At 42.9% G+C, this 25,392-nt stretch overlaps 2 protein-coding genes across 4 annotated transcripts; one reads left to right on the forward strand and one right to left on the reverse strand.

Annotated features, from left to right (window-relative positions):
- Nucleotides 1–2: 2 nt before the first annotated feature.
- Nucleotides 3–12,729, reverse strand: LOC127658333 (RING finger protein 151-like). Of its 3 annotated transcripts, none has more exons than XM_052147571.1 (8): nucleotides 12,070–12,181; nucleotides 11,814–11,901; nucleotides 10,529–10,617; nucleotides 3,527–3,733; nucleotides 2,873–3,012; nucleotides 592–754; nucleotides 362–482; nucleotides 3–266 (listed from the first exon to the last, which is right to left on the reverse strand). In XM_052147571.1, exons 4-8 carry the CDS (start codon nucleotides 3,730–3,732, stop codon nucleotides 18–20), a joined length of 879 nt encoding a protein of 292 aa, XP_052003531.1. In that variant the 5' UTR covers nucleotide 3,733; nucleotides 10,529–10,617; nucleotides 11,814–11,901; nucleotides 12,070–12,181; the 3' UTR covers nucleotides 3–17. The 3 variants fall into 3 exon arrangements, with proteins under 3 accessions (XP_052003531.1, XP_052003530.1, XP_052003529.1); XM_052147570.1 differs by lacking the exon at nucleotides 12,070–12,181 and adding an exon at nucleotides 11,990–12,017; XM_052147569.1 differs by lacking the exons at nucleotides 11,814–11,901; nucleotides 12,070–12,181 and adding an exon at nucleotides 12,577–12,729.
- A 1,057-nt stretch (nucleotides 12,730–13,786) lies between these two features.
- Nucleotides 13,787–25,257, forward strand: LOC127658331 (fibrinogen silencer-binding protein-like). Its single transcript, XM_052147567.1, has 5 exons — nucleotides 13,787–14,186; nucleotides 15,126–15,306; nucleotides 15,654–15,861; nucleotides 17,513–18,064; nucleotides 23,301–25,257. The coding sequence occupies exons 4-5, from the start codon at nucleotides 17,667–17,669 to the stop codon at nucleotides 23,884–23,886; spliced, it is 984 nt and encodes a 327-aa protein (XP_052003527.1). The 5' UTR covers nucleotides 13,787–14,186; nucleotides 15,126–15,306; nucleotides 15,654–15,861; nucleotides 17,513–17,666; the 3' UTR covers nucleotides 23,887–25,257.
- Nucleotides 25,258–25,392: the final 135 nt, after the last annotated feature.

Raw genomic sequence — 25,392 nt, forward strand, 5'->3', positions numbered from 1 at the left:
ATCTCATTAAAGTGTCCTCAAATAACGGTCACCTCTCTATTCTTCCTCTTGATGCAGTCCAAAGCCAGGTTTCGGGGGCTTGACTTTTTTGGCCCCTCAGCAGTTGTTGTTGCTGGTTCAGAGGGAGTGGCTGGTCTAAGTCCCTCCTTCTTTAACAGTTCAAGAATCTCTGCCTTCTCAAGCTCCGCCCTCTCCAGCTCTTGTCTGCGTGCTCTTTCTGCGCCCAGTAGAACGCGGACTTCTGACATCACACGGGAAAGCTGTCCCTTTAAACAAACACACATCTGTCAGTTACCTGTCTCCCCATTTTTTTTTATCAGAAAAAAGCCTGAGATTGTATTATTCATTCTGCATATCCTACCTTAAGTTCATCCACCTCACTCCTCAGCAAACTCTCTTTCTGTACCATGTGTCGTCTTTGGGAATCCAAGCGAGATTCCATTTCATGCCTTGCCTCTTCAACCTTACAGTCTAACTCTGCCCTATAAACAAACACACATTTTCCCCACTTTTTCCATTCAACCCTGTAGACCAGCATAACATCAATAACATGGTTACAGTCCTCATTGCTTCAGTAAAGTGTTTTTATACCTGAGCATGTCCAGCTCAGCTCGGAGCTCAGATACACAATTGTGCTGGGCTTCTTCTGTGCTTAGTACTGTGTATCCACAGCCACTTGCACAGATTCTACTGCTGTACTCACAGACACACAGGTGAGCTTCCAGAGAGCGTCGCAACACCTGAACTGGGCAGCCTGAATGTTGCCAAAGACAGAAATAGAAAATGAAGGTAGAGAATCACAAACAAAACATGAAGAAATACTGGCACATGGCAAAAGTTCATGCACAATATCACTGAGAACTTCTCACCTAAGGATCTAGCAAGATACACAGAGTTTGCACAATACACCTACCACAGCGGTAACATAAGTACTCGCCACCTGCATATTTATATACAAACACACATTTCCAGGATTAGGGAAATTTAGTTAACTGATACTTTTTCATGTAAACAGTGACCACTTTATTAGGTACACCTGTACACCCTAGATATTCATGCGATTATCTAATCAGCTAATCATGTGGCAGCAGAGCAATGGATAATATCATGCAGCTACAGGTCAGGAGCTTCAATTAAAGTTTACATCAACCATCAGAATGGGGAATAATGTGATCTCAGTGATTTTGACCATGGGATGAGCCTCAGCTTTCTGTTCTTGGCTGACAGAAGTGGAACCCAACGTGGTCTTCTGCTGTTGTAGCCCATCCACCTCAAGGTTCGACATGTGCGTTCTGAGATTATATTTTTTTCACTACAAGTGTACAGAGTGGCTATCGGAGTTAATGTAGCCTTTTTGTTAGCTCGAACCAGTCTAGCTGTTCTCCACTGACATCTCTCATCACCAAGGTGGTTTTGTCCACAGAACTGTCGGCCGCTTACTGGTTGTTTTTTTGTTTTTGGGAACTCTAGAGACTGTTGTGCGTGACAATCCCAGGAAATCAGCAGTTACAGAAATACTCAAACCAGCCAATCTGGCACCAACAATCATGCCACGGTCAAAATCTCTGAGATGAATTGAATTTTTTTTCCTCATTCTGATGGTTTATGTGAACATTAATTTAAGCTCCTGACCTGCATCTACATGATGATATGCACTGAACTGCTGCCACATGATTGGCTGATTAGAAAATTGCACAAATAAATAGGTGTACAGGTCTACCTAATAAAGTGGTCAATGAGTGTATGTGTAATTAAAGGGTTAGATCAGCCAAAAATGTAAATTCTGTCAACATTCTCTCACCCTCATGTTGTTCCAATCCTGTATGATTGGCTGCTCTTTTGTCCTACAATGAAAGTGAATGGAGACAGGCTAACCTTCTGCCGAAAATATTTTGTTTTCTTCAGTTTGGAACAACATGAGGGTGAGCTAACAGTGATGGAATTGTAATTTTTGGTTGCAAAGACACAATTATTTAACCACTAAAGGTAAATGCTTCCCCTCATTGGTTGCCTGAGTGGGTCCCTCATTAATATAGATGAGATTACTTGGGTAGGTAGGCACTCTATCTTGCTTTCACAATGCTCATTCATCTGCTGTTACAATTACGAATTGTATTGTATGTGTGAATGAATGAGGCTGTGTACACTGATCAGCAACAACATTAAAACCTAATATCGTGTAGGTCCCCCTCATGCCGCAAAAACAGCACCAACACTTCTCACCACAGAGCGGTTATCTGAGTTACCGTAGACTTTTTCAGTTCGAACCAGTCTGGCCATTCTCTGTTGACCTTTCTCATCAACAAGGCATTTTTGTGCACAGAACTGCCGCTCACTGGATGTTTTTTGTTTTTGGCACCATTCTGAGTAAATTCTAGAGATTGTTGTGTGTGAAAATCCCTGGAGATCAGCCATTACAGAAATACTCAAACCAGTCCATCTGGCACCAACAATCATGCCACGCTCCAAATCACTGAGATAATTTTTTTCAATATTCTGATGGTTGATGTGAACATTAACTGAAGCTCCTGACCTATATCTGCATGATTTTATGCACTGCTGCCATACGATTGGCTGAATCTTGCATGGACGATTGTTGGTGCCAGACGGGCTGGTTTGAGTATTTCTGTAACTGCTGATCTCCCAATAACTGCTCTGTACAATTGTGGTGAGAAGAATATAATCTCAGAATGCTAATATGAGATGCTGGTTGGTGCTGTTTTGGCAATACGAGGGGGACCTACACAATATTAGGCAGGTGGTTTTAATGTTGTGGCTGATCAGCGTATATGCCACCTGTTCCCTGCCACAAAAAGTACAGGTACTAAGACAACTATACATTTTAATACTGTGAATGTAAAATTATGTGTACCTGCATTACTGCAATTCAGAAGAGCATAGTCACACTGTTGCTCATGCCTATGAATAGATTCTAGGGTGCAAATGACCTCACAACCTTGTGGCTGAAACAAGCACCTCACCTGCAACCTTGCTAAATCGTTTCTCATGTATCTGCAACACACATTACACATTACATTATTAAAATTATAGTTCACAAAAAAATGAATTACAATTCAGTCATCATATACTCATCCTCATGTTGTTCCTAATCTGTAAGGCTTTGTTTCTTCTGTGGAACACAAACTTAAGTTGAATATCAGACTCCGCAACCATTCACTTTCATTGTAGGAAAATGATGCGATGAAAGTGAATGGTGACTGAGACTAACATACTACCTCACATCTTTTATGTTCCATGGAAAACAGATAGTCATACAGGTTTGGAACAACATAAGGGTGAGCAAATGATGACAACTTTAATTTTTGGTGAACTATCCCTTTCAGAACAGTTGACAGGTATGATTCAGTATAATGAAGAGCATAATGAAAATTAATCAAATGAATAGTAATGAAAAGGATTTCACTTGCACAAAGACATCAGTTCTGATACCCCATTATTTACAAGTGATTATGTCTTCAATATTAATTGTATAAGAGTTACAGGTGCATGATTCTATATTTGCTACCTGAATAATGGCCGTATCTGTGTGATGTTTAAAGGTAAGCGGTCCTCTGGACAACTGTTATGGTGGATGAGCCATCCATGAATGCAGGAGCTGCAGAAGGCATGTTCACAAGGAGCCTGCAAAGGATCCTCCAAAACATCCCGACAAAAACAGCACAGCAGACCCTCATTTACATAACCCACAAAGCGTTCCAGATCGTAGCCCATCCTAAAGGACACACAAGCATGCACGAAACCACAATAAATAACGTGATGTGAAGTAGCTCAATGCTATTCATTAAATAGTAATTATGCGGTTCCCTATCGAGAGGTCTCTCCTATTGCGTAAGTAGCTTACGCTATGGGAAAACATTGAAGTCTTTATGTAAAACGCATTGCAGCTGCACAGCAGACAGTGATGAGCGAGGCAGCTCGGTCATTGGCTGTGCTGCGGCAACTGCTCAAACCAGTGACGGGGCGACTTAGAACGCGCGACCAATGAGGGCGCGTCCCGCATTCGCGCGCTCAGAGCCTGCTGAAATTAGCATATGAGGGCTATATAATGAGCGTCCCGTCACACCAGTTCTTTTAGATTTAATCTCCTTCAGCGAAGACCTTCTCTTCGCTGGATCCTCCGGATTTTTGGAGTCTTTCGCCGCCGTGGACAAGCTTACAGCGGGACTGCTGAGAGGACGCCGGCATCTTCAGCCGCCTTCGAAGCCTTCTGCTACGCCATCCGGCGCGCATCGCATATCCTTTTACTGAACAAGCGTTCGCCCCCGCGACGCTTTTTAAGAAAGTAAAAGAGTTATTTTTCAGGCGTTGTTTCAAATGCCTTCAGCCTGCGCCTCGTGCAGAGGCCCTCTTTCCGACGGAGATCGGCACATCATCTGCACTCGCTGCCTGGGTCTGGACCACGCAGAAGCTGCACTCATTCAGGGCGGATGCCCTGAATGCGACTCCTTGGGCCTCGCCGAGCTGCGCACTCGCTTTGCCGTTTTCACCGCAAGCGAGCCGGCTGCCCCCGTGCTGCCACCTCTGTTCGAGCCGCGCAAGAAAAAGCGCCGCTCACAGAGGCTGCCAGAGCACCCCGACTCCGGTGATGTCACGCCGGCTCAGTCCCCGCGGGCATCACCGCTACCAGATGTCTCCCCGCCGCCGGTCCATTTCACGAGAACGGACCTGCACCCCTCCAACAAAGCGGTGGGTCTCGTCTCGTTCGGCACATCAGGGGACGACGACAGAAAGGATGACAGCCTCTCTCTTGACGCTGCATCCGACGACTGGCCGGGCTCGTTCGACCCCGCGCCATCGGCATCAGCGGACACGAGCGCGGGCACCAGCATGGACTCGGAGATCATCCGTATCCTGTCTAAGGCCGTGGAAGACCTCGGGCTCAACTGGTCTTCTCCGGAAGAACCCGCCCGCAGCCGGCTGGATGAGTGGTTCCTGCAGGGGCGCCAGCAGGCCCCCCGACAGAGACCCTCTCCTTTCTTCCCTGAGGTGCACGACGAGCTCACGAAGTCGTGGAAAGCCCCGCACTCGGCTCGCCTAAAGCCTTCTTTCTCTTCTTCGCTCTCCTCAGTGGACGGCGCGAGAGAAAGAGGCTACGAGGCAACTCCGCCCCTAGAGGAGACTGTGGCCAACCATCTATGCCCACCCTCCACCGCTGGATGGAAGGCCAGAGCTTCTCACCCATCGAAGCCGTGCAGAACCACATCAGTTCTCACCGGTCGCGCATACGCCGCCGCCGGTCAAGCTGCGTCAGCGCTGCATTCGATGCCGGTTCTACAAGTGTTTCAGGCCAAACTTCTCCGCTCTATGGACGAGTCTGGACCTGAACCCGACGCTTTTAAGGACCTGCGCAGTGCTACGGACGAAGCTCTGCGAGCCACAAAGGCCACCGCCCAATCCATTGGCCGGGCCATGGCTAATTTGATCGTCCTTGAGCGCCACCTGTGGCTAACGCTAATGGAGATGAAGGACGCGGATAAGGCACCCTTCCTTGACGCACCTGTCACTCCGAGCGGCCTGTTCGGGCCTACGGTGAGAGATTTCACGGAGCGCTTCACTGAGGTGCGGAAGGATTCGCAAGCTATGCATCACTTCCTGCCTAAGCGCTCCAGCTCATCTCAAAAACCGCCCCAGCAGCAGCAGCGAGCCAGGGCAGAGCCGCCCGTCTCCCAGCCGAAGAGCAGACCTGAAAAGGATGCTCGACGCCGCTCGCATTCCGCTGGCCGAAGAAAGCCGCAGGAGCAACGAGGCCCTCGACCCAGAATCACCCTGAACACAGAGCCTCGTAAGTCTTCCTAGCAGCAGGAAGAAAGAGAGGGAGTACGCGTCTCACAAATGCCGGACCGCTCCCTCGCAAACATTTAAAACATTACCCAGTCCCCTTACAGGCGGCTGGAAATGTCTATACAGCAGTCAATGGGCCAGTCATAAAACTCGCTCACCTGCAATCAAACGCCGTTTTCACGGCGACACACAGAAATCACCAAAAGAGTCATTTTCTGCCTGTGTCACTAAGGGTTCACATGTCCACACTAAAGTGCGCATTCCCACATATCAATACTGTCCAAACGGTGCCAAACACCTCCCCAGCTCAGGCTGGATGTCTCAAAAATGTAGTTTGTGTGCCTATTGTCATGTATGCACCACTACACACAAGCACTGTTCCCACAGTTATAAACACTTCCCCAGTAAAAACGGGAAGTGCTATAAGTGTAGCGCGTGTGCCTGCCGTATTGCACGCACCCCTACACACAGCTACCCACAGAGTTTCAAACAGCTATGCCGCAAACATCACAGATGCAATGCGCGAGCTAAGAAACTCCCCGCTAAATGCGGAAAGCTTTATGAATGTGGCGCGCGTGCCCATAATGATGAATGCACCCCCACTTCAAAACACTGTTCATACAGTTTCAAGCACCTCTCCGACTCATGCTGTGAGCATTTCGGAAATAGCGCATGTGCCTGTACTCTCACACGCACCTCTGCACTCGGCACTCAATACGGCTGCTCAGCGCGCACCTGCGCCTCTGAGAGCCGTAGATTCTGTGTTAGCACAAAGCGATTTGCCGGCGGGGCCCAGTCACTGCGACACGCCCCCAGCCGGCATTCAGCCCATATCTGTGCGAGCAGAAGCCATGGAAAAAATCCCAGACATGCCGAAATGGGTTTTGAACATAATAAAACATGGATACTCACTTCAATTCGCTCGCAGACCACCCCGCTTTTCAGCGGTGGTCGAGACGAAAGTGAGGAAAGATGTGTCACATGTTCTACGCACCGAGGTGCTCAAACTGATAGAGAAGGGCGCTATAGAAACTGTTCCTCCCTCTTTGAGCGAGGCGGGTTTTTACAGCCGTTATTTTCTCATCCCGAAAAAGGACGGTGGCCTTCGCCCCATCCTGGATCTCAGACATCTGAACAAAGCGTTAATGATTCGCTCGTTCAGAATGTTAACAACCAAACATATCCTCGCGCAAGTTCGCCCGGGATTGGTTTCTATCAGTGGATTTGAAAGACGCTTACTTTCACATCCCGATAGCGCTCACCACAGGCCCTTTCTGAGATTCGCTTTTGAGGGACAGTCATACCAGTACACAGTACTACCATTCGGCCTATCATTGGCCCCCGTACATTCACGAAATGTATGGACGCGGCACTTTCCCCTGAGACAGCGGGAGTGCGGATACTGAATTACCTCGACGATTGGCTAATCATAGCACAATCAGAGGTTCAGTTAATGACACACAGATCTTGGACTATCAGCCATTTACAATGCCTGGGTCTGAGAATAAATTTTGCAAAGAGCGTGCTATCCCCCAGCCAGAATATTTCTTTTCTGGGAATAGTGCTAGACTCAGTGCAGATGACAGCGCGCCTCTCATCAGAGCGCGCGCTCTCTATTCGACGCCTTGCAACATCGCTCAGAACGGGTCAAACGATTTCAGAGAATGCTCGGTCTCATGGCCTCGGCATCAGCTGTACTCCAGCTAGGATTGTTGCACATGCGTCCTCTCCAGCGCTGGCTCAAGAGCCGTGTCCCCACTCACGCGTGGCGCTCGGGCCACTTTTTGATCAGAGCGAATCACGGCTGTATAAAAGCCCTGACGCCCTGGAAAGCCATAAACTGGTATCAAACCGGCGTGAGTCTGGGCGTGAATACGCGGAGGAAAATGATCACGACAGATGCCTCCAAAATACGATGGGGGGGCCCTTTACGAGGGCAGGCCTGTTTCCGGCTTTTGGTCAAACCCGGAAAAGCGCCTACACATAAACTGTCTGGAAATGAAAGCGGTCGCCTTGGCTCTCAGAGCCCTGCTTCCGTACCTGCAAAACGAACACGTCCTGGTCCGAACGGACAACATGACAGTAGTTTCGTATATAAATCGCCAAGGTGGACTCAGGTCGAGCTCCCTGCACTCTATGGCCAGGGGAGCTCATCCTATGGTCACAACACCACCTGCGCTCGCTAAGGGCAGCGCACGTGCCAGGCGTCCTGAACCAAGGAGCGGACATGCTATCCAGAGACAAAGTTCTCCCAGGAGAATGGTCTCTCCACCCTCTGACGGTTCAGTGGTTATGGCGAACCTTTGGCGAGGCAGAGGTCGACCTCTTTGCCCCCAAGGAAAACGCGCACTGCCCTCTCTTCTTCTCAAAAAGCACGGACGCGTTCGCCCAAGTTTGGCCGAGCCGCCCCTTGTATGCTTTTCCCCCGATCGCGATGCTGCCTCAGGTCATCAGTCGGATCAGGGAGGTGAAATGTGCAGTGCTCCTGGTAGCCCCACTCTGGAAAAACCAGACGTGGTTTCCAGAGCTGGTACAGATGATGCAATCTGCCCCATGGCCGATTCCGCTGAGGCAAGACCTCCTCGGACAGGCCAGCAGGATGATTCTTCATCCCCGCCCCGATCTGTGGGCCCTCCATGCATGGCCCCTCAACGGGTTCCCGAGAACCTCCCCAGTGGAGTTCGGAAAACCATTACTGAGGCGCGAGCCCCCTCTACGAGGCGCTTGTATGCCCAAAAGTGGAAAGTGTTCAGTGACTGGTGTGATACCAAGAGCTTGAACCCCAAAACGTGCGAGATACCAAGTGTACTCGCCTTTTTGCAGGAGCTGCTGGAGGCGGGCCGCACACCCTCCACGCTCAAAGTCTATGTGGCTGCCATAGCGGCGTCACACAATCCTGATAAAGGACATTCATTAGGAAAAAACGATCTGATCGTTCGTTTCCTAATAGGTGCTAGGAGGATGAACCCTCCTCGCCCACCTTCAGTGCCGATCTGGGACCTGGCCACGGTCCTGGATGCACTCAAAGGTGCCCCGTTCGAACCTCTCTGAACCGTTGAACTCAAGCAGCTCTCGCTCAAAACCACGCTCTTGCTGGCACTCGCTTCAGTTAAAAGAGTGGGCGACCTGCACGTGCTGTCATCAAGCGCTGCTTGCCTGGAATTTGGACCTAACGACTGCAGAGTTGTCCTTAGGCCAAAGCACGGGTATATTCCTAAGGTGCTCTCTACACCCTTCAGAGCACAGGTGATATCTCTGGCAGCGCTATCGTCCTCAGCAGACGAAGGTGATGCAAATTTACTCTGCCCGGTCAGGGCGCTCAGAGTATATTTGGAACGTTCTGCCCTGTTCAGACAGACGGAACAATTATTCGTATGCTTTGGCGGCCGAACTAAGGGTCTCGCTGTCTCAAAGCAACGAATATCGCGCTGGATAGTGGATGTTATAGTGCTAGCTTATGGAGCCAAGGGCCTTCAATGCCCCTTAGGCGTCAGAGCTCACTCTACGAGGAGCATGGCCTCCTCGTGGGCATGGTCGAGTGGGATACCCATTGAAGATATTTGTGCAGCGGCAGGCTGGGCCTCGCCTTCGACATTTATCAGGTTTTATAACCTACAGGTCCCCTCACTGCATTCCAACATTCTATCAGTCTGACTGTGGAATGAACTGGAGTATGTATATGCTGGGCATCATCTCCTCCCTTATAAGGTCCGTCTCTGACCGACTTAGAGGGTTTATTATGCGTACCAGTACACAAAAGCTCAGTACATGAGATATGTGCTTGTGTTTGTACAAGGAGCGCCCCACCTTGAAGGCAAGGGCGCCCTGTCATACCCCACTATATAGCTCGCCGCTGGCCGGCTCGTGGAATATCACTTTGCTTTAAGGCTCAGGCACCTGCCTCTGGCTTTATAGAGTGAAGTCAGCACGCACGGCGTTTTACATGGTGTTCCCATAGCGTAAGCTACTTACGCAATAGGAGAGACCTCTCGATAGGGAACGACTCGGTTACTAACGTAACCTTGGTTCCCTGAGAGGAGGGAACGACTATTGCGTAAGCTGCCGTGTCTGTGCTTGGTCAGTTCGCTTCAGTCAATTGAACCTAAAAGGACTGGCGTGACGGGACGCTCATTATATAGCCCTCATATGCTAATTTCAGCAGGCTCTGAGCGCGCGAATGCGGGACGCGCCCTCATTGGTCGCGCGTTCTAAGTCGCCCCGTCACTGGTTAGAGCAGTTGCCGCAGCACAGCCAATGACCGAGCTGCCTCGCTCATCACTGTCTGCTGTGCAGCTGCAATGTGTTTTACATAAAGACTTCAATATTTCTCGAGAAACGGAGTTTTCCCATAGCGTAAGCTACTTACGCAATAGTCGTTCCCTCCTCTCAGGGAACCGAGGTTACGTTAGTAACCGAGTCGTTATAACATGTTTACAGTTTTGGGCGCAATCATCTTGACCCAGTTTCTAAAAGAAAAATAATGAACAGCACATAAAGATTAAAATATTACTCTCATTAGTAGGTTTTTTTTTGTGTTATACTTCTGAATACAGAATTAACAATAACTTTTTAAAATTATAATTGTACATTATAAACAATACATTATTATACATATAAACTAAAACTATAATAATTTATATTTTTTCATATTAAATAAATGAACTAATATAAGCTTAACAGCATCATATGAAATATATAAATATATATATACACTATGATAACACACTTTATCTGAGAGAGTCTGTGATGTCTTTCTCTCAGGTGCAGTTGTTGAAGCTGGTCTGGTCAGTTATCGTAGAGACAGCCAGGTTGCAGCTGTTGGGACAGAAACATGAGTGGGTGTGGTTGAGAGGGTTGACATTCACAAGGGAGGGGCCTATGGGAGCAGCAGTCAGTTTGGGATATTTATATAATATTTATGCTAAACTCTGAAAAGACACTCCATAAAGGGATAGTTCACCCAAAAATGAAAATTACCTCATCATTTACTCACCCTCATGCCATCCAAGATGTGTATAACTTTCTTTCTTCAGCTGAACACAAACAAAGATTTTTTGAAGAATATTTCAGCTCTGTAGGTTTTCACAATGCAAATGACTTAGTACCAAAATTGTGAAGCTCCAAATGCAGTATACAAGTAACATCCTATCTACCCCAGACACGAGTGGCACGGCACGTCAAAAGCCATTTAACCCATTATAATAAATGTTGCTGTCTACACTGGAAGCGTCTGTTGTGGCATGTCCATCACACCGACAGTAAATGGGTGTCCCGTTTCATTTTGCGCTGGCGCTACTACACAAATTAAAAGGTGTAGAACGTTCACGTCTAGTGTTGACAGGGTGTAATCCATATGACTCTACTGGTTTAATCCATGTCTTCTGTAGCGATATGATAAGTGTGGGTGAAAAATAAATCAATATTTAAGTCCTTTTTTACAATCAATGTCCACTTTCACATTGTGGTTTCGCAATATTCAAGCGTTTCGCCACATAAAGAGCAGCCAGGGAGGAGAATTTATAGTAAAATAAGATGACACATTCTTCAAAAAATCTTTGTTTGTGTTGAGCAGATGAAAGGAAGTCACACACATCTGGGATGGCATGAGGGTGAGTAAATGATGAGGGAATTTTCATTTTTGGGTGAACTATCCCTTTAATGTGTTATGTAAAATGAAATTTATGAGACACTTTTGCAGTGCAACACTTACTTATATTTCAAACAATCAAATGTCTAACAAATAGAACATGGCACACACCTGCCAAAACCCCTTAGTGTGACCTTTTGGGAAACATTTTTTCATGTTGTGATTAAATACATAGTAGCTGTAGTGCCTGGCAACCATCCATACAAACAGACCCTTAAAAACAGAGGTACAAGGCCCAGGGGACTACAAAGTTTAAAAATAATTCTTCCAACATTTGTTCAACTCTTGTGTGTGTGGTTTCAGTGGACTAAAAAATATATATGGACAATTAAAAAATGCAAAACTGATACAAAAAAGTGCATACTTGTGAACAATAGTAGGCTCAAGCATTTTGCTCCCAAGGACATCCTGTTAGTGTCCTCAACAGCTTTGCCTTATAAGTAGCTGGTGACCTGTGGTGAGGGGCATGTGAGTGAGATCAGCGTGTTTCTTAAGTATGTAACACAAGGTTTTACTTTGCCCTAGCTCAGAGATCCACACCTGCTACATCCACATTGCCATTCAAGACATTTACAGTCAGGAGAAATATTGTGCAAGTCTGAGTTTTTACAGGAGAGGACCTTTGTGTCAATGACACTCTTACTGCCAGAATGATCTCCGTTCTTCGTGGATGTGGTGGGATTAGACAGGATTACAGTTTCCCACACTCTGATTGGATTATTTTCTACACTGCAACATCATAGATCCACTTTCAGAAATGCAGCCACATAAAAATTGGACACAGCACAGCAAAACATTTGTCTGTGCACATGCAAGAGATATATCTTCTGACACCATATGATATAAATAGCATGGCAATCATGCCAGTAACAAATGACTGAAGTACTAAAATGAAAATGACAAAAATCCTACACACTATATCCAGTAGAATATTTTATCAATCTCAACACTGAATTTTAAATGAACTAAAAAGATAATTTCTGATTGTGTCAACTGCATAAAAATACATTCTAAGCAGTGAATAGTTTAATGTAAAGCCATACATGCTACAAACGTCACATGTTTGTTGCACATCAATTATACACAAGCAAGGGTAGTACAGTATGTAGGTAGCAGTCAGTACTTGCCTGGCTGTTTGATGCTTGACAGGGATCACAACTTTGAGACGTCTTATGTATTTTCATTTACTTCTGATTTATTAGTTTTTAGATCGGATCTATTTCTTTGATCCACATTCCTGACAGCGTGACTCTTCGGTCTGTTGATTTTTGCTCCTCTCATAAGCTTCTCCACTCCATCCGCTTCATGCGACATCGTGGACGTGGTTTGACCAATCACTGTCGAGACACGTCAATTCGCTTTTTACGCTTGCGCGTATATTCAGCTTTGTGGTTTTCGAGGGAGATTTAGTAAATTGTTGGGTAAATCTAAAAGGGCATGGAGATAGTCATCCAACTATAATGATATTACAAGATAATTGGGAAAGGGAGAGAGCACAAAAGTTCAGTTTTGGGTGGGTCGGAGATGAGGCGGCTAGAGATTTGGGAGTGTATGAAAAGGAATTCTGCCCAACTATAATATGGCCTGATACACCGGTATGGAAGCTAGAAATTAGTTGATTTTAAATTACTTCGAGTTAAAACAGTAAGTAATAGTACAGATCTGGTAGCGGAATTTTATAGAAATATAGATTTTAAATATAAAGAGTATATTCAGATTTATACAGACGGATCAAAGGATCCAGAAACAGGAAAGACTGGAGCTGCAGTTTACATTTTCAACCAAAGAGGTGAGATAAGCAGACGAACCACAAATGATCTGAGTGTGTATGCAGTTGAATTATACGCTATTAAGATGGCACTAGAATGGATTGAGGAAAACAAAATTAAAAAAGCTTTAATTGGAAGTGATTCAGTGTCAGATTTATACAGTCTCATGACTGGTATATCTAATAGTCATCAGGATTTACTGTATTCAGTATTGATAATATACACAAGAATAAGGGGAAAATGTTATGAGATTCAATTGACTTGGATTCCTGCTCATATCGGCATTGTGGGTAATGAGAGAGTGGACAAGTTAGCCAAACAAGCTGTTAAAAAAGAGAATATTGAAGAAAATATTAAGTTGTCAAAGTCTGAAGGAAAGAGCATAATATGGAAAGAAGCCATTAGAGAATGGCAACATCAGTGGGATATGGAAACTAAAGGGAGACATTTATATGCTATTCAAAGTAAAGTTGGGGCTGTGAAGAATAGGGGAGGGAATAGAAAAGAAGAAGTAGTTATGACCAGATTAAGGATAGGTCACAGTAGTTTGAATAGCACACTACACATTATAGGGAAGCACCCAACTGGTTTTTGTGGTTGTTGTCAGGTTGCAGAAACTATAGAGCATGTGTTGTTGAGTTGCAGACAATATAAAGAACAGAGGAAAAATATGATGGAAGAGTTAGGAAAAATTGGAGCAATAGGGACAGGAATGAAGGAAATACTGGAAAGTGGGGAGAATGAACAAAGCAGAGGAAATATTTTATTATTTTTATCAAGAACAGGACTGATGAGAAGAATATGATGTAACTGGACATGACAGGAAATAAAGCCGGAAGATGGCGGTAGTGCAACGCTAATGGATGCAAGCTGCCGATAAACTCTAAAGAAGAAGAAGAAGAAGAAGAGGGAGATTTAGAAAACAGAAAAAGTCAGCGACAAATCAAGGAAGAGTAGACAAATAAAGGGTAAGAGATTAATGTGCTTTTCTGTCTACTACAAGTTCTTTAAATGTAGATACATTTTACATCAATGTTTGGAGAATAATTAGAGGTTTACTTTGGCAACTCTACGTACTCTGTTTACTTGATGGTTTTGCTTAGCTTAAGGGATAGCTCAGTTCACGCTAAATGTTTATTATCCCGTCATTTACTCACTCTCATGTTGTTCCAAACTCGTATGACCTTTTTTCACGTAATACAAAAAAAAAAAAAAAAAAAAAAAAGTATGATTGGCCTAATTACATCTTCAGTATCCATTCACTTTCATTGTACATAGAAAAAAAAGATGCATTGTAAGTGAATGGTGACTGAGGCTGTCTGTCTCTTTTGTGTTACACAAAGGAAAGTGGTACAGGTTTGGGGTGAGTAAATGATGGCAGAACTTTAATTTTTGGGTCAAGTATATTATTCTAAAAGGGGAACTCAGTTATTCACTCAGTTATTTTTCAAATCCTTAGTCTTGGACTTATAGTGACACCTAGGGGTTTGGATTCAACTTTTATTCACAACAGGTTGCAATTATTGAAGTCATTGTGGAAATTCACTATACACAGTTAGCCATGATTAGTTTTATCCATGAGTGCTAGTGTCCAATAACAGGGCGATTATTAAACTAAACGATTCGTATAATGCTGGTCATGTGATCTTAACATGGCTGCCGCCACCATGAAGGAACTCTCTCCATGTAGAATAAAACAGCTTTTATAAGGTTAATGATATGACTGGAGTCTTCATCTCATGTGAGTGCTCTTGATTTATACACATTTCAAAATTACTTTTCATTTCTTAAGAAGTACAATTCTTTAATGTGCAAAAAAAAAGTTGCCGTTTCATATTATTTCTTGTCGTGCTCACATGAGGTTAATGACATTATATCTGAGTTTTATCCTGTATGTTTCAATTCAGTTAAGTGGCATCCTCACTGACAGAATGTACTGGTCTGGAGCTCCAAGTCAGCTCAGTGTCAATGCTGCAAAGAAACCCCGATTTATGCCTCCGGGACTTTGACATTCCTACCATATCGAGCCCCCAACCAGAACCATTGACAGCATCCACTCTAGCATTAGGGAATGTGTTCAACAACAAGGTAAAGGTGATGAATACATTTTTCAATTGTTCAAAGCACGTGAACAATTGAAAAAATAGACATGGTGACAATGTTATTTGTTTATGCAGAGTTTTTGATTAGATACATAATAATGCATATGCATTATTACTGCTATGAATGTTTTCTCTTAATTTTCTATCTATATGTTTTTCCAGTAATGTATTCAGAATAATACAGTTGTAAGCAAGATTTAATTGAAAGTAGAGGTATAGGAATAGAGAAAGCGACCAATAAAATAGTAATTATACAATGGCGTTTCATCTTCAGTATTATGAGTGTTTACATTTTCCACTGCTGGCGTGTTCAACAGTTATTTCTCTCAGCAGGTCCAGAGGTGTTTGACTAGTAGAGATTGTCCAGCTTTTTCTAAAGCTCCAGAAGGCAGTAAAGCTTTAGCTAGGGTCTTGAGCGCTGTTCCTCAAGGAAATGTAAGAAAAACAGCTTTAGCTCATCATCTTACTGTCCTGAAGCAGCTGGCAGATAAAGAACGTTGCTCAATACAGCCAAATACGCATGCCAACACCGTGTCTTCAGGTAAGATACATCAGTGACAGAAATACTAAATGGGCATTAACATTCATGGTTACTGAAATGTTAACAAATAACCTAGGGTTTAACTATAAGGATGGGCAGAATAAGAAAGATTCTAGGCAGTTGATGGGAGTTGTCACTTGTCCTATAAGGCAACATTGCACTAAAGTGTACATTACATTTACATTCATGTACATTTATGCCATCTTTGTCCCGCAAAGCAATTAAAAAAACAGTTTATTTAAAATGATAATTCCTTGCACATACACATGCATAAATAAAAAAAAAAAAAATATATATATATATATATATATATATATAAAATAAACTTTATATTATTATATTGTATATAGATTTGAATAATATGTAATATTCAAAATAACTGTGATCAGTGATTACAGAGTGCATTATAATTTTACATGCTAAAAACAAAGCTATAAATTATTACATTTATGTTAAACATACAGAGCTTGCATTCTTTTTTAAGAATAAAACATAGACATGTATGACAGATATGTAATGTGAGGCTGAAACTGCTGAAATCTTGTATTGTGTTCAAAAGGAATATCTTCTGCCACATGGTAACACATTTGGATTTGACCTAGTTAAGCATAACATTTCAGGAGCAAAAATGCATGAAGTTTTTAGAACTCCAAGGAAAAAGTTTAGATTTGTATATTTTATAACTCTGTCCCACACAACAGGAGCACAAGCTGGTAACGTGTGCTTTAAAAGCCTCGCTGATATATGTGCACCATGGTTTTACATTTTATGATGTAATTGTGAACACTGGTACTGGAAACTGGTATACCACTTTAACAATAAATACATGCTAATAGAATCTACAGGGGGATATGCAAATAATTCTAGAATGATTGAACCATTATCACTGATTGTATGACTAGAAATATCTAATAGGGTTAACTTAAATCCATAGTATATGGCTATCTAAAAGCACCGAAAGGTTGAGCGAGACCTCCGGCTGAACAAACTGGAACTTTATTACCCTCCTTTAACTTCGGCTTTAAGTAAAACTAACCAATCCGTGCACAAGTTTCGCTTGATTGACAGGTGATATGTGTCCTATTGCGAACGAGTAACCGAGTCGCACAATCAGATTCAAAGCAAACTCTCCCTCATACATCGAGCTGTGCGGCATTTGGCTGGTTTAAGAACATATTTACAGCAACCGGTGTCTTTTTTCTGAACACAATTCTCTCGCGCGCGCTGTCTGTACGCAAATAGTATTAGCGTATTCTTCAAAATAATGTTCCCTTTGTTAAAATCCTGCAATTCCGCGTCCGCCAGCCAGCATCAGACACAGACTCGCGCTATACAGTCTAAACACGGAGTTGACGCTTCCTGTTTAAAATATGACTAAATGCTCAAAAACACACTTTTATGTTTGTCCCGCTAAGTAAAGCATTACATGTCACTGTCTACACCGGCATAAGAGAGCTCTGTTGTGTTCCCAGTCTAATGTAGTCCGGTTTGTTATGTAGGTCAGGCCAGGCTTAAGCAGCTTTACTGAAACTGCGTCAGCTTAAGCTAAAAGGAATTCCAGCAAAGCCCTCCCCGGGTAGGCGTGGGCCTAATCGAGGCTGGCCTAGTTAAGCCTGATTCTTTTTCTTATGTCTGTGTGCTCGGGATCCAGTTTGTGCATGTGTGTGTTGTTTAACTGAAGTAAGCAGTGCAGCAGTCTGCTCACACAAGTGAGTGTCTTCCAGAGAATGACAGACACACAGCACAGGTGAAAGAAGGAGAGAAGAAGAGTGGGACTAGAGCATTGAGACCAGCTTAAAACCAAGATGTCAACCTTGTTTGTGACAAACAGCATGGTTGGCAAGGCCCGCTCCTCAAACTTCACCTTGTCTGAGAAACTGGATCTTCTGCGGCTGGTACAGCCTCACATACGCATTTTGGAGGTGCACACCAACAAGCATGCAGTGATTGTGGATAAGAACCGGTGCTGGGACAGCATAGCTGAGCGCTATAACAGTTTAGGAGGTGAGAGGCCCACCAGAACGGCTCAGGGCCTTCGGACCCTCTATAAACGACTTAAAGAAAGTGCCAAACAGGAAGTTCTTCAACGAAGCCACTCCCAGCCTGAGTACCGGGGCAGCATCTCGGAGCCAACCAAACACATCATGGAAATGATTCCACAACTGTTTCGTGTGGGAGACAAAGAGCAGAGTGCACTCCACAGGTGAGATTGAGCAAACAGATCCTCATACACCACTTACAGGCACACATGCATGTACATGCAGACACAGACACATAAACAAAACTGCCTCTTCAGCAGTGCATCCACAACTCAAAAATATTAATATCATCCAATGGAGAATTCAAATCAAGAACTTCATCTATACCCCTAAAGTAAACTGGTGGTGGTGTAGTGGTCTAAACCACATAACTGGTAAACTGGTAATCAGAAGATCACTGGTTTGATCCCCACAGCCACCACCATTGTGTCCTTGAGCAAGGCACTTAACTCCAGGTTGCTCTGGGGGGACTGTCCCTGTAATAAGTGCACTGTAAGTCGCTTTGGATAAAAGCGTCTGCCAAATACATAAATGTAAGTTCTTTAAATAGCTGTAGTTTTATGTGTTACACATAGCCAATTTGTTAGACAGACATGTACAGTAAACATCTCCATTGCCAGTTGCCTGTTTCTACAGTCTGTGGACAAAACACTCGTGGCAGACACATTCACGCTCACAGCCCTTTCACTCTGTGTCCTGTACCAGAGGTAAGCTGCAGCACTGAGGGGATTTGAATGTCATTAACCATATTTCTGACGCTGTTCTAAAGCCAGGTTTGCCATCGGGTGCCAGAGTAGTTACTTTCCAGTGTCATCTTCATGTCTGCACCCTCTTAGGCCTTTCTGTAATGTTGTCAAAAATATGGGTTCTTGGTCTTTCAGATTGCCACTAATCACAAATTCAGTCCAGCTGAGCTGTGGAATTGGATGATGTTGCAGCTAATGATTATATAATAATAAGTCAGATGAGTGAATGTACTGCCTTTGTAAAACGCAAGTTACTTTTTTTATTTAAAAAAAAATGCAAGGGTAATGCTTTAAAATAAGGTTCCATTTGTTAAAATTAGTTAACAACGTACAATACTTTTACAGCATTTATTTATCTTGGTTAATGTTAATTTAAACATACTCTATATATATATATATATATATATATATATATATATATGTTGTATTAGTTAACATTAGGCACTATGAACTGACGTTGAATGAACAAATGTTTTTTTATTAATTAAAATTAAGAAAGATTAATAAATGCTGCAGATAGGCCTGTCACGATTATTAAATTATGGCCTAATCGCGGTAATTTGATTTAACCACGGTTATTTGAGATAATCGTGATTATTGTGCATGTCAAATTCCAATCGCATTTTAATGCCTAACTAAATAGGGAATTTTAAGCAAATATTTAAAATCCATCAACAGCATGTACAGGTCCTTCTCAAAAAATTTGCATATTGTGATAAAGGTCATTATTTTCCATAATGTAATGATAAAAATTAAACTTTCATATATTTTAGATTCATTGCACACCAACTGAAATATTTCAGGTCTTTTATTGTTTTAATACTGATGATTTTGGCATACAGCTCATGAAAACCCAAAATTCCTATCTCAAAAAATTAGCATATTTCATCCGACCAATAAAAGAAGTGTTTTTAATACCAAAAAAAGTCAACCTTCAAATAATTATGTTCAGTTATGCACTCAATACTTGGTCGGGAATCCTTTTGCAGAAATGACTGCTTCAATGCGGCGTGGCATGGAGGCAATCAGCCTGTGGCACTGCTGAGTTGTTATGGAGGCCCAGGATGCTTCGATAGCGGCCTTAAGCTCATCCAGAGTGTTGGGTCTTGCGTCTCTCAACTTTCTCTTCACAATATCCCACAGATTCTCTATGGGGTTCAGGTCAGGAGAGTTGGCAGGCCAATTGAGCACAGTAATACCATGGTCAGTAAACCATTTACCAGTGGTTTTGGCACTGTGAGCAGGTGCCAGGTCGTGCTGAAAAATGAAATCTTCATCTCCATAAAGCTTTTCAGCAGATGGAAGCATGAAGTGCTCCAAAATCTCCTGATAGCTAGCTGCATTGACCCTGCCCTTGATAAAACACAGTGGACCAACACCAGCAGCTGACATGGCACCCCAGACCATCACTGACTGTGGGTACTTGACACTGGACTTCAGGCATTTTGGCATTTCCTTCTCCCCAGTCTTCCTACAGACTCTGGCATCTTGATTTCCGAATGACATGCAAAATTTGCTTTCATCCGAAAAAAGTACTTTGGACCACTGAGCAACAGTCCAGTGCTGCTTCTCTGTAGCCCAGGTCAGGCGCTTCTGCCGCTGTTTCTGGTTCAAAAGTGGCTTGACCTGGGGAATGCGGCACCTGTAGCCCATTTCCTGCACACACACCTGTGCACGGTGGCTCTGGATGTTTCTGCTCCAGACTCAGTCCACTGCTTCCGCAGGTCCCCCAAGGTCTGGAATCGGTCCTTCTCCACAATCTTCCTCAGGGTCCGGTCACCTCTTCTCGTTGTGCAGCGTTTTTTGCCACACTTTTGCCTTCCCACAGACTTCCCACTGAGGTGCCTTGATACAGCACTCTGGGAACAGCCTATTTGTTCAGAAATTTCTTTCTGTGTCTTACCCTCTTGCTTGAGGGTGTCAATGATGGCCTTCTGGACAGCAGTCAGGTCGGCAGTCTTACCCATGATTGCGGTTTTGAGTAATGAAACAGGCTGGGAGTTTTTAAAAGCCTCAGGAATCTTTTGCAGGTGTTTAGAGTTAATTAGTTGATTCAGATGATTAGGTTAATAGCTCGTTTAGAGACCCTTTTCATGATATGCTAATTTTTTGTCATTATGACAACCAGAGCAGCTCCTGTCCGGAAGAGCGCGTGAATCGTCAGCAGAGGCTCGTGCCAAACTCCCGCGAAAATATAAACATTATATAAATATAAACTTTGATAGTGAACGCAAAGCTTCTATTTTTTTTACAGTTAATACGGTGCTCTTGATGCGGTTTCTGGGTCGCACGTTGTCATAGCATTAGTCAGAAAAGACTTTATTTTGCCCGACATGTCTATCTGGATACCTTTTTAAAAGTGAAATATTGGTGGGGTGTAAATTTGAGTCCATATACAGTTGGCTATGTTTTAAACCGAACAGAATGAACCTTACATTTTTAATGGCTACAAATAGTTTTCATTTTATTTTTAGGATACAACATCAACCATGAACTGATTGAATAAAATGAAACCCTTATCTATTATGCAGTTTTCTCTTCATCATCTGGACCATGTGATATGCATATTTGTTCAACCATAACACAAAAAAATAATATTTATGGATAAAGAATGTGTTAAAAACTTAATAGGAATTAAGTAAAATAATTGTTGTGCATAGCCTAAGTAAAACTCTTCTAGCCACAATTTTTTCACCCCATTATAATAACCGGCCTTATTTAGTTTTTTGTTTTGTTTTTGATTTTCTCCCCAATTTGAAATGCCCAATTCCCAATGCACTCTTAAGTCCTTGTGGTGGCGTAGTGACACGCCTCAGTCCGGGAGGGGGGAAGACGAATCTCAGTTGCCTCCATGTCTGAGACAGACAATTCGCGCATCTTATCACATGGCTTGTTCAGCACGTCACCGCGGAGACATAGCGTGTGTGGAGGCTTCATGCTATTCTCTGCAGCATCCATGCACAACTCACCACGTGCCCCACCGAGAGCAAGAACCACATTATAGCGACCACGAGGAGGTTACCCCATGTGACTCTACCCTCCCAACCGGACCAATTTTGTTGCTTAAGAGACCTGGCTGGAGTCACTCGAACTCGCGACTCCATGGGTGGTAGTCTTTACTCATCTTTACTCGCTGAGCTACCCAGGCCCCATAGCTGGCGTTTTAATATTAAGGTATATACCCCATGTGAGTGCCTTGGATTTTTGGCTTGATGTACCAGCAACATGATTCTCTAAGACCAGTGTGAATAGATGGGCAACACTTTTAATACACTTTTGGTGTAGGTGATTTGGCTTGATTTAATTATCATTAATAATAACAACAACAACAATAATGAAACAAACAAACAAACAAAACCCCTTCCTTTTACTGTATAGAGCAACAGCTACGTGTCTCAATGTGCGATGGATATTGTCCAATGTAAACCGCAGAAACTTAAAAAGTAATTTTTAACCCATCCTAAAAAGTAATTTTCTCCTGAGTCAGCATTAATCAACGTAGAAAGAAATTGATTCCGGTTCTGCTCCAGAAGTAACTGTGCCCCACGAGGCAAAGCGCAGAAGTGACCGTGCATAGAGTCAATTGATTATTAAAAGAGACTGTGGCAGGGCGGTCCCGTATTAGGCTAATTATGCCTCAGTGAGGGTTAAAGGCTGACCGCAGGGGATCGTGCGGGAGAGAGAGCTTGTTTACGGACATGTCCGTCTTGTGTGTTTGTGTCTTCTTTTAAGTTTATCATTAAACTATTATTTATATTGAAAAGCCGGTTCTCGCCTCCTCCTTTCCATTGAATACCTTTACAGAGACATACAAACATCTTTGTTTAAACACTGGCCCTTAAAACATACTTAGTTTACTCATTTAAAAAACATGACTTGCACTGCACATAAATAAGTAATATTGGCATTATATTCATGTTGTTTAAACAGACGGGAACTGGTCCCCACTGTGAGTCTGGTTTCTCCCAAGTTTATTTTTCTCCATTTAACCAACATCTTATGGAGGTTTGTGTTCCTTTTCACAGTCGCCTTCGGCTTGCTCACTGGGGTTCTAAATACAATTAATTATTTATTTTTATACACCATTACAGTTTCATTTTCTGTTAATGTAGGATTTTCTGTAAAGCTGCTTTGAAACAATGTGTGTTGTGAAAAGCGCTATACAAATTAAAATGACTTGACTTGAGACTGGATAGAATGAGATGGGTCACTGGTGTACTTATTAATGAGAGAAATCATAATACTGAATATGATTGCTCTAGGAATGGAAGCTCCTTATAGTTAAAAGAGCCAATCATCTTTTTGATAAGAACATTGCTTGTCAGTTATCATCGGGAATGTGCATGCGGAATGTGCATGCCTTAAAAAAGGTGTTTTTTGACGTGATCTGAGCTAAAGTAGCACAATTTATGATACCATTGTGGTCAGATTTTATTTGATATATTTCAAGATTGTTGACCAACCATTTTGGAGATTTTGGCCTTTCCCCATTCAAGTAGAAGCTATTCTTGTTTCCGTAGAAAATAATGTTCTGCAGGTTGTCTGGAGGCATTACTGTGACCTGACTTGACTTGAAGGGACTTTGATACAATTGAGATTTTAAATATCAAATTTTTTCAAATGTTGACTTCACATGTGTATGTGTTTCTGCTAGGCTTCAGTTCAAGAGGAACTCTCCATTAGAGCAGCCAGGCAGCAGTCTGTCCCTCCCTGTAATGCCGGACTATCCACCTGTTGCGGCTATGAGGGTGGAGTCAGAAGACATGAAACCGCCTCTTGATATCCACCTTATTACGTCTCATGGTTCCCCTGTTACTATCACCACCCCAAGCAGTCAGGCCCACCATGGACAGAATGACAGGGACAATGAGGTGGTGGAAGCGGATGAAGATGAGGAGGAAGAGGAAGTAGTCTCCCACGTGTACGCGGCCTCCCTCTCTCCATGTCCTTCCTCCGTACACCTCTCACCTTCGCCATCAGCACCGGCCCCAAGGAGAAGTCTTCATCAGAGGGTCAGCTCGGCTTTCAAAAATCAAATTTTTGAGGCAGAAACATTGCAGATGATGCAAGAGGAACATGAGCTGCTTCTGGCCAATCACAGAAAACTGGGGTTGTATCTGGAGGAAAAGAGGGAGGGGCTTAAAAGAAAGCAAAATTTGGAGGAGGAGCTACTCAGGTCAAAGGTCAAAGTGGAGAAACTGAGGGCAGCCAGACTCCGCCATGGTTTGCCATTGTTGTGACATGTAGTGTTGCATCTAAAAAAGTTGCATAAAGGGAACTACGGCACAGTTATATGGCCGATCTGATGACATTGTAAATTTTTTGTTTGTACAGTCTGGGCTTGTTGAAATGTTTGTACAGTTTTTTTTTTTTTTTTATTCATTTTTTTTATATATAATATTATTCTATTGACATTTTTACAAGGACCACTGTTTACACTTACAAAATGGTTGTATTTGTTCACAATAGTTAACTACAAAAGTTAACACAAACTAACTATTAACAATACTTTTTCAGCACTTAATCTTGATTAATGTTAATTTCAACATAAACTAGTACATTTTGTAACATTTAAAGTTAGTTAATGCAGTATGAACTAACATGAACAATGAACAAATGGAAATGTATAAATTAACAGCATCAATTAAGATATGCTGTAAAATTCATTAACAAATAAAACCTTACTGTAAAGTGTTACAGACCCCCCCCCCCTCAGTGTGAATGTCTGATTGGACAAGAAAGAGGTTTTATTTTGTATGCAGTTACTAATAAAATTGTAGTTCCTTTAATCTCAGTGTTTTGAGTGTATCTTTTTTATTATTTCTTCTCAGGAGCATAGAATGAAGATCTCACTCTCAAGCTATTTGTGTAGACTTGTGTAGTAAAATGTTTTGTTTGTACATTGTAATGCGTTTACCGAAGCTAATGTGAAATTCTTGCAAATTAATTCATGTGAATAATTTTTTATCCTACAGTTTCACACCTGGCCATTAATTTTTGTTGTTTATCTGACACAGTAAAAAAAAAAAACAATACCAGGAATTAAACATATGTTGAAATATGAAGACATTGTAAAGCTCTCTTTATGATTCAATATGGGCTTTTGGTATGTTTTGGTATCCCTGTTCATTCATGTATTTATTTATTTTCAAGCATGCTACTGTAGTTTAATATGGTGCAAGGCATCATCAAGTAAGCAAAAGCGCTGGAATGGCGACGCTGTGCTGATTGTCAGAGGGCAGATCGTTGTCCTCAAAGACATGGAAGGGGGGGACATTGAACAAGGTTAGCCTGTCCCAACACATGCTTAAAGTAAAATTAGCTACTGTTGTGGAGTATAGTATGTATTGTTAAGAAAGGAAGTTCTATTTTTGAATTTGTGGTTTATATTTAATTCCACTATTATCATTTTATCTCACTCATGAAATATTTTTGAAAACTTTTTCAAATGTATTTGAATTTGTGTTTGTTAGGATAAGGTTACAAGGCTTCTGAGTTGGAGAGCTTGTGTGAGGGTCAGTCACTTGTGGTGAGAGGGAAGCAAATCGATGTAATGGGGTCATATCCAATGAGGACAATGCCAAGGGCCGTTGTTTTCAAGACGTTGCTGTTGGGACTCCTGCAGAGACGGTCGTGAAAGCTCCTATATATTGACCAGTGGGCAAAAATCCTTTACCAGACCAGCACTCAAAGAAGGAGATCTTCGTGATTCCCAGCCTGAAGAACCGGTCTGTAAACCCAACATG

This window comes from Xyrauchen texanus, chromosome 17 (genome assembly GCF_025860055.1).
Source record: "Xyrauchen texanus isolate HMW12.3.18 chromosome 17, RBS_HiC_50CHRs, whole genome shotgun sequence".
Taxonomy (NCBI): Eukaryota; Metazoa; Chordata; class Actinopteri; order Cypriniformes; family Catostomidae; genus Xyrauchen; species Xyrauchen texanus.